Source organism: Xiphophorus maculatus, chromosome 22, assembly GCF_002775205.1.
Source record: "Xiphophorus maculatus strain JP 163 A chromosome 22, X_maculatus-5.0-male, whole genome shotgun sequence".
Lineage (NCBI taxonomy): Eukaryota > Metazoa > Chordata > Actinopteri > Cyprinodontiformes > Poeciliidae > Xiphophorus > Xiphophorus maculatus.
Genome location: NC_036464.1, coordinates 1,096,513 through 1,110,809, shown reverse-complemented (window position 1 = coordinate 1,110,809; position 14,297 = coordinate 1,096,513). Strand labels below are relative to the sequence as shown.

Below are 14,297 nucleotides of genomic sequence, written 5' to 3'. Positions count from 1 at the left end.
TGATAAACAAAGGGAATATATAATAACTTATTCTTTCCATTGGCAGGAATGTAAATATTATTTATCAATTTCATGTGTGTTTAGGATTTTGGGATTGTGATTTTCTTTTTCATTATTTTTGACTTTTGTATGGAAAAGTTAAATAATGACTGAAAATAAATAAGCTTGTGATGCATCACGGTGGCAACTAGGCAGAGTTTTTCCATCAGGGAGAAGCTGATTAGCATCTCAAAGATCAATAACACCTGAACTGGTTGAAAATGAGGATTCATGGACGCTGAGCAGAACCAAAAAGCAGAAAGAGAAGGAGGAAGTTCAAACTATCTCTTCCATTCATCATAATTACCACAGCACCAGATCCCCTACTCCAACGTCTCTCTCAGAGATTTAAAGAGGAGCAGCAAAAACAAAGGAGCTGGATTAGCAGAGCTTTCCAACAACTGATGATGTCATCCAGGATATCGTCTCCGCTGAAATTGACCAGCATGTTATGACAGTCAGACAGCAGCAGTCTTCAGTCAGATGCCTTTTCAGATCAACACTGACTTGTAGATACTCTAATATGATTTACAACAACATTTAATTTCCCTTTTCAATAAAGAAAGTTTTTTTTTTAACTCAGAAACAGAATAATTTAGGAAACCTTTCTGCTGTGAAGCGTCATCAACAACTCATGGAAAGAGGTGATGTTCCACCAAACCGCTCAATAAAACATCAGTTTAGTAGTTTAAGGTAACAAAGTGAGGGAGACATGGTGGTAATATTTCATTCCACCGTGTCAAACATAGTGATAAGCATCATTACTGTTTATGGTCTCAGCAGGTATTCCTATCTTGTGGTAAAGTTTTCCAACAGGATGGCAGTTGTTGTAACTTTCATGATCTATTATTGCCTTCGATGCCACACTGTGCAGCAGACTGTAGAGTCGGCAGCTGCAGCGTTAGGAGGTCTACCTGCAGAAAAAATCTGGAAAACCCAGCATCTAACATCTGATATCATTTTTGATAATTCTGTGCAATAATCTTTGGGCATTAAGCCTAAACTTCCATTAGGGAAATCAGTCAAAGCAACACAAGACCGTTATACTGAGTATCAGTGGCCTCAGACTAATCCAACAATGACATCAGAATTATTTCTAACACCAACATTAACTTTTATACACGCTGAATTTAAATAAATCAGTGCCATGTAAAGAACATATTGTGTTTGGCACCAAGCCGAATAAGATCCGGCTGAATAAAGCTTTGCTCTCCCACACAGAGAGACTACGGAGAGTTGGATGGAAAAACCTGGGTCTTAATCACGCCGGTTTTTACAGCGTGTGGAGACACATCACTGCGTTACACAGCAGGGCTGCTTATTAGGAGCAACTTTAGTTAGTTTTGGGCTTGTTTATCAAACACTGGGTTCCTTATTTAGCCCACAGCATCTGGCAACACCTGTCCCAAATGACAGTGCAGAGCAAGAGAGCTGCAGGTAAAACCATGGCTTTGCCTCTGGAGCCAGGGAGAAACCTGAACTCTGCATAATCTATGCACATATACCTTTGTGAACAATGTCATGATTGGTAGGAGTCATCACTCTGACAAATAAAAATAAAACACATGTGAAGAGAATAGCCTGAACAATGGAATCTACTGAATAAGCTTTCATTAGGAGACTTAATTTGTTTTCCATTGCCTTTGTTCACTGAAGTCAACATTGTAAAGTCATAGAGTCAAATTATATTATAAAGTCACAGAGCAAAGTTAAAACATGGACGCTGCCGGCCACATTTACTGGCACCTCTGTAAAAATAAATTCATTAGTCTCTTAATTAATTTAAATCAATTTAAATATGGAAAAAAATCCAATATTTATATTGATTATTTATATTGATCTCAGGGAAAGAAGCTGTATTTATTTATTTAAAATCACCTCCTGGATAATTATTGGTACTCTTACAGATCCTTTTAAACTAAGTGTAAATAACTCCTCTTACTGGGATCTCATGATGATTCTGTCGGCTCCAGTTGCTGAATAACGTTTAAAATCCATCCAGAGACGGCGGCGGCCATCATTACTTCCGTAAACAGTGTGTTGCCGCGTGACGTCTACGTTCTTTTTCTGCACATGCGGGTCACTTTGGGGTCGTAAAGCGTTCACACACAGGTCTGACTGCAGTCACATTTCATTTATATGACTGGCCTCACACACACACACACACACCCACACACACATGTACCAACGCCCCCATACACACACAGCAAAAAATTGGAATTGAGAATGAAGACCTGCTGTGTGAACGTGGTCCAGGTTTTCTGATGAAGATCCAGTGAAGATGGAGACAGAAAGGTGGGAAACAAAGTTTTATTTCAGTTTTTTCCCAACAGCAGGAAGACATATAGCACACACTGTTCCAGGTCCTCAAGGGTCAGCATCCTCGTGTTTTATATCTCTCCATCTCTCGTTACTATAGTTACTATCTCCTCAGCATGCCAATGATCTGCAGACGCCTCTAACGAGCCTTCATTTGATCCAGGTGTGGTGAACCACCTAAACCTAAACTAAAACAAGCAAGATACCAACCCTTAAAGACTGACTTCATGCTGAACTTAACTTCTCACCTGAAATGGTATCAAACTGGATGTAAACATCACTGGAGCAGAAAGAAATCTAAACCCAACTTCCTGTAGCATCCAACCAGTGAGTTTTTATATCACCGTGTCCAGAGGGTTTGGACAATTAAACATTTTTACTATTTAGTGTTTGGACAATTAAACATTTTTACTATTTAGTGTTTGGACAATTAAACATTTTTACTATCTAGCGTCAGCTCAGTCGTATTCCTAAACAACAAACCTGACACATTTTCAAGTGGTAGGATGATTTATTCTTAAGTGACAAATCATTAATATACTGGCAACTCTTAGAAATTATAGAACTGAATTATTGTCATAAAATGTTGTGATTCTTCATTTGCTCTTTAATAAAGTTATACATTTTTTGTTTGTTTCTCTTGACTGAAACATAAAGAAAATGAGGAAAAGTACGGAAGTGAGGTTTTCTTTTCCCTTTTCTAAATAAGTGGAAAGAGTTCTTTATAGAGTTCCTCAGCCACATTTCCATTAAAAATTTAAATTACTAAAATAAAATTTGCTTTATGGAAACACGCCGATTAAAAATTCTTCTTCGTTTTTTGTAGTTTGCTTGTGTTTTTGACTGGCTCCACCAGAGCTCTCATATAGTTCATTAGAGGTTGTGTGTCATTCCAACACGTTGAATCCATAACTCTTCTGTAAAAACATCGACTACAACTTCCCCAAAACATCACATATATAGTCGCCTCCAAAGAAGAAGGCACTTTTCACTTTGCGAAATTGTGTTTTTTGACATTAATAGAATATACACAAAGATTTGCTCTCATTTGTAATGGAAACGCAGCTACTGTTAGGTAGGGAGGAGGACCTGTGATGCTGTGGGCCTGTTTCTCACCCAAAGGTCTGGGAAGCGTCTCAGTGTGTATCTTGAACTCATTGAGAAAGCTATTTTTGAATAAAAATGTGTAATAAATCAATCAGGTTTATTTGTATATAACATTTCAGCAACAAGGCAGTTCACAGTGCTTCACATCATAAAAACACAAAATACAAAATCAAAACAAATGAAATATTACGTTTTCACGTATCATCATTTCACATCAAAATGTTGGTTAGGTTTTCATTCATCATGATTCAAAAGCAGCTCTAAACAGGCGGCTTTTAGTCTAGATTTAAATGAACTCAGTATTTCGGCTGATATGCAGGTTTTTGGACGTTTGTCCCACCGGCTCACCAAGCTGAAAACTTGGGTTATGTTGGATCTCATGTCATTTGACTTCTGGCATCCAAAGTTAATAAAACATTTACAACAGGATGTTGACATGAAATCATCTGTGATGGGATTTATGTAGAGATTCATCAGAAATTATTTAATTTGGCCCCTCAGCAATCCTTCAGAAGAAATGGACGGATCCTGTCATTAAATAAATAGAGAGCCGCCATGCTTACATTTTCCTTCTCCATATTTTATCCTAAGCTTATTACCTGCAGCACCTAGTCATTTTTTTGCTGTCTGGGTAAAACAAATGAGATAACTCTGATTAAAAGTTTTTCAGCAGCTGCAGCGTAATTTCCCTTTTGATTGCATAGAAATATTTTTCAACCGCTCCCATCCTCCGTCATTTTGTTTACTACAATGCTGCTTTCCTCCTAGCTTGAAATTAAATTTTATGGAAAACTTGATGTGTTGTTATGAGAAAAATGTAACTCGGGACTGGTGCGCAGAATGCTGAGTGGTAGTCCAACCTCTTGTTTGCCCACAGGTGAAGCAAAGAGGGGAAAAAAAAATCATATTTCGCTCCTGTTTAGAAATAAATATGTAAGTGAAGTCCAATTAAACCCCGAGGAGTGTAACGCTCAGTTTAAAACCTTGAAACGTGTAGAGAAACGATATTGTCAGCCACTTCCACCCACAACTGCTTTGAATTTATAGAGCTGCAGAGCGTGCCTGGCACACTGATATGGTGAGGAGCGCGTATGATTACTTTTATATTATAGGGTAGCATGTTGTGAATAATCTTGTACAAATAATATATTTTGTTCACAACATGGCTCTTTCCATCTCCTTCAAGGCTCCTATGAATAAACATTAGAGGAAAACTAGCAGGGAAAGTGACCAGGCATCTGAGATGTGTGGATGTCTGGGTTGCTTTAATGAGAGAATGAAGTCAATATTGTTGCTCGTTTCATTGCAACAATAGTTCATTTATTAGCAATGCAAATTTATATTTGGTTCTCAACATGCATTTCTGTAAGAATCCTCAGGTTTCAGAGATTAACAGGAAAACATTAGATTTAACTGCACACAGACACAAAGAGCTAAAATCCACAACCATATCCTCTAAAAACAATTATTACTGACTATTTTAATAGTTCAAACACTAAATACACTTCAATATGTATTACTTTGAGCAGTGAAAGCTGTGTTAGCACTGTGACAGGAGCTAACATCCAGGGCTGTCTTAAGGGGTTCAGCCAATCAGCGTCAAGGAAAATGAATGCTTCTCCTGGATTGGCTGCTTCATAAATGCCAGCTAAAAGCAAACTTTAAATGTTTTAGAAAAAAATCAATGAATAAACAAATTTTCCACAAGTAATTAGAAGTTCTGCAGGAAAATCCACTAATTCTGAACCAGAAAAGGGCTGTGATCCACTCCAGATCCTTTTTTTAAATGGTTGTTGCTGACTTAATACTTCAGAAAATACTTCAAATAATTTAAAAAATCTAGCAGTACACATTTGCAGGCCAACCATAAGAAATGCAGCACTTTCTGCCTTTTTTCTCTCAAAATGCACATCCAGGTTTTCTCCTACAAAACAAACTAGCAAATTACAAACAATTGAAACACAAAGGATGTTTAGCAGAACCCAGATCTATTAATACGACTATGCTGTGATTAAATTGTTTAGCTGCAGATGCATGTATTGTTTTTTTTGGACAAGATCAACTATCCGGCGTATAACAGAAGAAGGAAACTACATTTTTTTTCAGTTAAAAATGCTTCAAAGATATTTACTGGCATTAAATAAGTGCAAAACAAAGTTTGTGAGTCGTAATTTTTAAACCACATTCAAATGATGAGCTGTTTCTAAAATAGTTCTATCGAGCAAATACTGCCTCTCAAATTTAAATGAGGTGTTACGCATCCGCTTAGTGGAAGATCCACACAAATCTCTGTATATTTATGCATATTACAGAGAGAGCAAACAGTTCAGAGCAATCTACATTGTTTGTAGCACAAATATTAGAGAAGATAAATGACGCCTGCTGAAGGTTGCTGTTAATTTTGTTGCAGGAAAATAAAGCAGGGAAGAAGGAGCAGCCTCCTGCACTGCTGCTTTATACGATAAAATAAAATACAAAAAACAGGACAGGGATATGAGAAAAGGTAGAAATGATTCCTTAGTGGTCCAAGCATGACGAGGTTAATAATTAACTCTGCAAAGATCCGTCACCATCGTGCAGCAGAGGCCAAAACCTGGAGCCACTGGCACTGAGGCAAAGTCAGAAATAATGGCTGCAGATTCTCTGAAACTGATGGGAGAGTTTATGCATGCAAATTATTTATTCTTAATTTTATGCTTAACTACTTTCTCTAGTTAATTCAAGTGTTAATAAAAATCTCTATAAGGTGAAGTAAGTAGATTATTATTAGCATTTTTTATGCTAATTTTTCTGATTTGTCAGATGTAGGTTAATCAGCAGTGAATAACTCTCACATGTATTTCTCATGTGCCACACCCACAGAATCAATGCAACAGCACAAAAATTATTGCAGCAACAACAAAATAATAACAGTTAATGAAAACTGATCACTCACTTTGGCATGCTAAATGCTTGAAACTGAACGTGGACCTGACAGCTGGGCCTATATTTTGATTAATTCTGCTGATACGTCTACTATATCATGTTTGTGTTGGGGGTTTTTTGTCCCTACTTTTCTTTTTCTCTACTTCGGTTGGGTTGCAGGCTGGTGTCAATTTGCAAAGTTAAGTTCTGATTGGGGGAGAATTGAAAAGGAGAACTCTAATCTTAAACGTTTTCTTTTCTTGAAAGGTTTGTGTTGGGATAAGGGATGAAGAAAGCTTCTGGAACCGGGTACAGTTCCACACGTAGGGTCTTTCTGGTCGACACATTGGGTAAGTAGGTTAATAATATTTTTATTAACCTTTTTGTTAGATATAAGGTTTGTTTCATGTCTTGTTTTATATGTTTGATTTTATTCTAGACAACTTAACCTTTCTCTGTTGTGTTGCCTTTTAAGGCTATTTTGGAGTTTTTTGACATGTAAACTAATCCTATATATCTACACACACACACACACACACACACACACACAAATGTATAATCAGGGTTTCCGTCTGTGTATTACAAGCCTGGAGGGCCACCAGGCTTTACTTGCTCCTCTCCACCAGGCTAAGGATTGTTTATTTATTTTAAACAGGGTTTTTTATACATCAGTAAACGTGACAGTAAAGACACATTAAGCCAAGTTGATAGTTGACACGTTAAGCTGCACCTGCCCGTTTTCTTCACACACTACTATTTCAAAATTATGACGCCTATTCATGAATCTGTGAATTTTAGTAACTTAACATTTTTTAACACAAAAACAGGTAGAAGAAAAAATAAGAAAGTGATGTCATGGTGAAGATAACATAACACAATGTCTTGGCTCAGAAGAATATTGAATTTCACACTCTGGATCTCAATAGAAATACATATTCATCTGATTATTGCATCAAAAGCAACATAAATGCTTCAACGCTCCAATAGGACTTGATGTTCTTCATCTATCTACGTTTAGAAGGCTTGGTTTATAACACAGCAGACCTGAGGAAGCTGTTTGACTGAAGGTTTAATGTGTGATAGAGATCACTCCATGGGAGAGTAAATAATTCATCCTCCATATTGATTGGTAATAGATAACGAGCCTGATTGCTTTCTGAACACTGGCATAATTTAACATAGTTTAAAACTGCTGCAACCAACATCTCATCCTTTCACAACTCAGTTCACGCTTACCTGTCTGGTAAAAATTACCAGATTATAAATTAATCTCCTTGTTCAATATAGATTTTGAGATTTGATGGGAAGTTTCACAATCCCAGACAGAATAAGCTGGATGATGTAATCAGGAAGATACATTTAGAAAGCTCCTCTTGTCAGAACAGAAATCTTTCAACCCCAGAATCCGGGATTAAATGCTTGGCGGCGTTAGTTGTGGTCAGGTAGCCTGCCGTCTTTGACATGAGGAGCTCTGCTTATGCTAAACTGTGGTAATTTTATGCTAAGAACATCGGACGCTGTCTGAAAAGCCTTGTCGGGTGATTGCGCCCGCGGATTTCGGAGAGGATATTTTGGAAAACAAATGCACAACACTGCACCATTTCCCCAAGCGCCCGCGAGACTGATGAGTCTTCAAACACGACCCCTGCAAATCCACCGGGCATTGCACAGCAGGAAAGATGGAGCGCAGGCCAAACTGTGCAAAGCTCCCTCAGTGTGATCAATATGTGCATATGTAAAAAGTCAGTGTACAGCAAAAAAAGAGGAAAAGGGACCAATATCAAATCCCTAAGATTACAGCAAGCACATATTAATAGGGTGCATAATGCACCATGACGTCCAATATTTTTTAGGTTTTGATGCGGCCTTTAATTTAATGTAGGACGCCGTCTGATTAATACCTAATGATGAGCATTCATTACATGCAAATGTTTCCTGAGTTTAAAATAAATCATCTTAATGTGATATTTTGGGTGTAGTTAAATCAAACCGAACAGATGGGAGTTACGTGTTGAATAAGACATTTAATGAGTGTTTTGATTTTTTAATCCACTTATTTTTACTGACATGTTTACTGTATGCATCTTCTGACAGGCTTGAAACAAACAGCCAGTAATTCACATCCTCAAGAGTTCATCCTTTAATCTGTACAAATAAAACTCAACAAGCAACCTAAAAAAAAACCGCAATAGCCAAACAAAGCACTTTACTCCGAGCATCAGGAGCGTTTTTCTTTTTTTACTCCTCATGCATATTGTTTGCTCTTGTTTGTATCAAACAGTCTGCGCCCCTTTAAGGTTCCAAGTCAGAGATACATATCGCAAGTCATCATTCTTTTTGCTGAAGGAAGCAGTGTTGCTGACATTGCCATGTTGCATTACACTCACACCAAGAAAACAAGGGGACATAATCTAGGACAAGCTGTCGGGAATCATCTGAAACAATTTCAGTTAATCGACTCTGAGATGCAGAAATCCTCCTTCTCATGGTGGACGAGGTTCTCTGAGATCATAAAGGAAGAAAAACAAGAGAAACGCAGGATGCAAACATACCAAATAATCTCATGATAAGATGCGTTTAGACGTCTAAATCCAGATATTAAAGGAAGACAGTAAAAGTGACACCTGCATGATTTATTTTGCCTCGTTAGGTAAAGTTCAGTCAGGATTCAGGAAAGTAAACCTGATATGGTAAGATGCTGCAGACTGCAGCGCAGCATGCTGTGTTTCTGTGTCAGCAGAATGAACGCTGGGCTACAAAGCCCTCATTACTTCAGCTGAAGTGAAGCAGAGAAACATTTGACGCTCCACCCAGAGCAGCTTCTGCTGGAGGAACCGTCACTCACCGCTCTTGCAGATGGGACAGCACTGGTCGGGTTCGTACTCCGGGTCCACACACTCAGTCTGAGGACAGGCGGACACCGAGCACAGAACCTCTCCACTGGGCTCACACCGGCACTTCTCACACGGAGAAACCTGAAGGACAGGGATCAGGTCGGCCCATCAACACAAAAATCATAAAAGTTTCTGGTCTAGTTTCTTAGTACACTTAAAATAAGATTAAATTAATGGCCAGTAACCTTTCTGCAAGACATATGAGCTTGTCTTAAGTCTATAATTCCTTAATATTAAAATAAAAGTACTAGTACCCCTGGTTGATTATATAATTCATAACAAAAGAAATAATAAACACGTTTTAAAGACATATAGTGAGCAGAGATCAGCTGATTTCCTCTTTTCTCAAGGATACAAAAACTGAACTAATGAACTTTATGAAATCCTGCTTTTCTTCTCCCTGTCTGAGTAGCTAACAGCACATTATTTCCCTCTATGACTCTGTAGTGAAAACTGTACATCTCTGAGTGTAACGCTGTTGTTCAGCAGTGCTAAAAATAGTAAGAACACGAATGTGTGTTTGTCTCCGAGGGTTAAGCAGCTAGCATGAACGAATATGGAGGTTTATAAAGTCCTCCATGTTCTCCTCGTCCAGCCTGTCAGCTCAGATGGACGTTTATGTCTCGGTTGTTTTGCAGTTGGTCCATCTGCTCTTCATGTCCAGATGATGGATTGAACAGAGCTCTGTGAGACGTTCAAAGGTTGTTGTAAAAGCTAACTCTGCTTTAAACTTCTCCACAACTCCCTCTCTGACCTTTCTGCTGGGATCCTTGGTCTTAATGATGCTGTTTGTTTGCTTATTTTGGGACGTGTGGAGGTAATTAGTTGAACTGGAGGTTTTCAGAGGGACTCAATACAAACACAACAACCTTTTCAGACTTCTATTTTATATATACAGCTCTGGTAAAGAAAATTAAGAGACCACTTAAAATGATCAGTTTCTCTGATTTTACTCTTCATAAGTAAAATGAACACTGTTCTTTTATTCTATGAACTACTGACAACATGTCTCGGAAAAACCAAGCAAACATTTAATATTTATTTGCAGAAAATGAGAAATGGAAACATGAATTTAGACATCAAGTAATGCAAAGAAAACAAGTTCATATTAATTTCATATTAATTTAGAAACAACAATACTAATGTTTTAACTCAGGAAGAGTTCAGAAATCAATTTTTGTTAGAATAACCAGGAGGTTTTCAGTGCATGTTTTCCAGAGCTCTATATAGTAGCGCTCTCAACCCATTAAAAAATGTTAGTTACACTCTTTTGCTGTGATTAATCACTATTAATCACTATGCTTAACTTCGTAACGTAATTGTAAAAATGCACTTTTTAAATAAATGTTAAAGAAAACATTTTATTGTCTCAAACCAAACATCTCAGTTTTCCAGGTTTTCATATTCAAAAAGATTTTTTAAAAAGTCATTTTGTTTCAAACTTAATTTTAAAACTATAAACTGCCTATTATTCAGTGGAATGATAATTCACAGATAAAGTAAGTTGGCTTAATGTTACCTTGGTTTATCCAGACATCCATCTGGGTGTTTTTTTAAAAACCAGTCTGACGCTCGTCTCTCATCTTTTCACTCACTTTTCTGACACAGACCGTGAGAGAAGTTTTTAGATAAAAACATGTAATACAATTAATCTGCATTATGAAATATTAACATGTTAAACTATTTAGATTAATCGCAGGTGAATGCATTAACGCATTAATATTGAAAGCCCTAATATATAGCACATAAAATTCCTGCTAAATTCTTTTAAGCTTGTGGTTGCAACACAACAGAATATATAAAAGTTCAAGGCATTTGAACATTTCTGCATAGCTATATACCTTACACACGCACACGCCCACACACGCCTGCACACACACGCCTGCACATGCACACACAAAGCTCAATAAGACTGCCTTGATTGTTTAGGGGAGTATGTATTCAGTGTCAGAAAGCGACATCTATGGGGAAGTCTCAGTTCTCTCAATTTTATTGCCAATGAGCGCCTCATTTTCGAGAGGGCAGAGCCGAGAATTGAACTACCCTATTCAATCAGAAGATAAGGAGAAATCAATAGGAACTGGGAAACAATAGAAAGATGCTTCCAATTTCCTCAGCGTGTGAGTCTGGGTCGGCTATCCAAGTGTTTTGTGTGTCTGGAGATAGAGGAGGAAAAGGTGGAACAAAGGCTGGGGCGCGTAGAGTTTGATTTACATTCAGAGCGTGGAAGCACAGGTTTCATTTTGCAGCTGCTTATATGAAGTCATACACCTCCAGTCCTAACAAGAGAGCTGAGGCGCGTTCTGCAGATTGCTGAAGCTTGTGCCTCTGCATGGCACTCCACTGTGAAAAATGGAGCGAGGTAGCACTTAGCACGATGCCCCAGAATGTAGCAATCAAGCATAAAAAACCAGCCTGTTGCTCCGGTTCAAAGCCTCTGCCCTACAAAAGGCCCAAAGCTCGACGCATATCAGCGGGGAAGACTTAGAAGAAGATACTCCACATTAGGCTCAACCATCTGTGGAGACACTACATACATAAAAAGAGGCATTAGGGTTCAATTTATTGCCTCATAAGAGACATAACACTCAGATGGTGGTGCAATCCTGAGTCAAGCCTCTTTATGAAGACGTGACAGCAGATAAAAGAGTAAAGATCTCAGTGATGTGTCTTTCCCAAACGCCCACATGTATGAGCATGCCCTGCAGAGTTGGAGCATTACTGGAGCTGTAGCTCTTTGTATCGACTGAATATGGAGGCACTCTGCTGAAGCTGCATGGCTAAAACTCAGCCTCCGGTAACATTCTGCTACACAAGTGCTGACCTTTGCCATTATAAATGTGCCTGTGTGCTCGCTTGTATGCTGCAAGGCAAGGTTACTTGTTTCTGTGTAGCGGCGGTAATAAACTCCATTGATGGCGTAGAGTGTTCGGTCAGCAATTCTTTCAGGTCGGAGCATGTCAACGAGGACGGAAAGTGGTAAAGCGGGCTCACCTTAAACTCTTCTAGTGAGGCGTAGACCTTGCCCCGAAACTCGCAGTAGTTTTTTTTCTCCTTGCACAGAGGGCAGCACTGGCTGGTGTCCACTTTGATGCAGCGAGGGTGGACCTTGGGACATTCGGGCTTGGTGCACAGAGGGCCCTCGTCCGTGCAGAGGCAAGGACACGTCGAGGGGCCTGGGGTGAACTGGTCGCCGATGGCAAACACAAAGCCGCTCTCGTCCATGCAGCCTTTCCCTCTGTAGTCTGGGTAGGCGTACTCGTCGATGGCATCCAGGGAGAGGGCCACGTCTCTGGTGGGGCCCTCGTCTATTTGGTTTAGGCTGTCCTGTTCACTCCACTGCTGCTCGGATTCGCCACCTTTCAGTCCGCGTGACGGGGAGCTAAAGCTAGGCCCAGTGAGGTCTGGGGCAGTCCTGTTGGGGCCAAAGGCTTTGGTTTCCTGAGCGGCGTACTCCAGCGGCTCCTCTGGACTCTGCTTGTCCTGCTGTTCCTCATGCCGGGATTGGGTCAGCACCTTCTCCAGACGATCCCGGCTCACCGGCAGCGTCGCTATGGGATTGCACAGGGCACCGCTCATCAGGAACCCCAGAAGAAGGAGAACTTCCGCTGCCATGGTAACGGAGTGCAGCATCTCTTCCCCACCGGCAAGGTGGGAAAACACCTTGGCTCACATAACACAGTTCACATCTCAGGTGCGAGCCAGTCCATCTGGAAAGAGAAAATTAAACTGGGGTTACGTGTTCGGCACTTTGTCACTTTTTATCATCTCGGCTCTGATTTTCGTCTGAGTCTCGTTCCCACAAGCAAGCAACCACTGAGTGTGAGGCAAGCATGTAGCATCAGTGAATTGGATCATCAGGAAAAGAAGTAGACACAAAGACACATTAGGAAATCGATAATGCTTGGTACTGTAACACTTGGCAGCATCAATCAGTCTCTGCGGTGTTAGAGTTAGGGGAAAATGGCCAATGAGGGAACTGAATGTCACCCTGCTATGGAGCAGCGAGCCGGGATCAATGTCTGTTTCTTTTCAATGAATCGCAGCCAACGGTACACAAAGAGAGATTGATTTGAAAATGGAACATAATGCTATCTTGGCAAGATAACTTTACAACAGATTTCTGAGATATGAGAGCAGCAGTGTCAGTTTCAAAATAAAAGCCAATCTGCTCCATCTCTTTTTTATTTTTTTTTGCAAGAAAACCAACAAAATGTCACTTTCCGAGACCCTGTCAGCACTCAGGAGTTGACGTACGCCGGCTAAAAGCCCTCGGATCAGCTGCAGAGGCTGCACATTTTTAAAAAGCAGCAAGGCCGATGTTTCTGTTTTTGTCTCCTGCTTAACTTGATTTACTGCATCGTCTTGAAATTCAAATGCCTCCTATGACGCGTCGCTGTGTCTGGTGGCCTACTTTCATTCATTTCCTTCACACCCAATGTTTGGCGTGATCGCTGAGCTCCTTTTAATGGGCTGCAGTCAGTTTGACACACAACTTATTTTGCAGAAAAACATTTGATTACTGAGCACTGACAGACCCAAGTATTAACTGGAAAGTTGTGTCAAAGCGTATTTATGGCAAGTTATTAAAAGAGGACAGCTGCTCATAAATTGGTGCATAAGGATCCTTGCAAAAATGTTCATAACCGCTTTAATTCCAGCTTTTAATTATAACAACAAACTTCAACATTTTTCATTGCGAAATAACAAAGTGAAAAGTGAAAGAAGTGAAAAGAAGATTATACTGATAATCAGCCCCCTGTACTCTGATACTGTTATGGAAATTTCATTAATCAAAGAATGAGAATCTGTTTCAATAATAAGAGAAAGGTTAATCTTTGTCTTTAAGTTTCTTTATTGGAAGGCAAAAGCGTTCGAAGACCCGTCTCACTGAACGCAGTCACATCACACCGTAACACAGTCACAGCAAGGAAAAGACCCAAAGTCTGATCTTATCTCTAGTGCCAGATGGACACAAGACAACCCTGACCCCCACCTCATGAACTATCCCTCACCTCTGGGAGGGGATGATTT

The 14,297-nt window shown here is 39.6% G+C and overlaps 1 protein-coding gene across 2 annotated transcripts in view; it reads right to left on the bottom strand.

The window, feature by feature from the left end:
• Positions 1 to 14,297, bottom strand: part of vwc2 (von Willebrand factor C domain containing 2) — a 49,923-nt gene that overhangs the window by 22,162 nt on the left and 13,464 nt on the right. For both annotated transcript variants that reach the window (XM_005795275.3, XM_023328015.1), the window contains exons 2-3: positions 12,258 to 12,973; positions 9,215 to 9,344 (exon numbers count right to left, since the gene is read on the bottom strand). In XM_005795275.3, coding sequence (XP_005795332.2) covers positions 9,215 to 9,344; positions 12,258 to 12,896 — 769 coding nt within the window. In that variant the 5' untranslated portion in view covers positions 12,897 to 12,973. The remainder of the gene's footprint in view (positions 1 to 9,214; positions 9,345 to 12,257; positions 12,974 to 14,297) is intronic.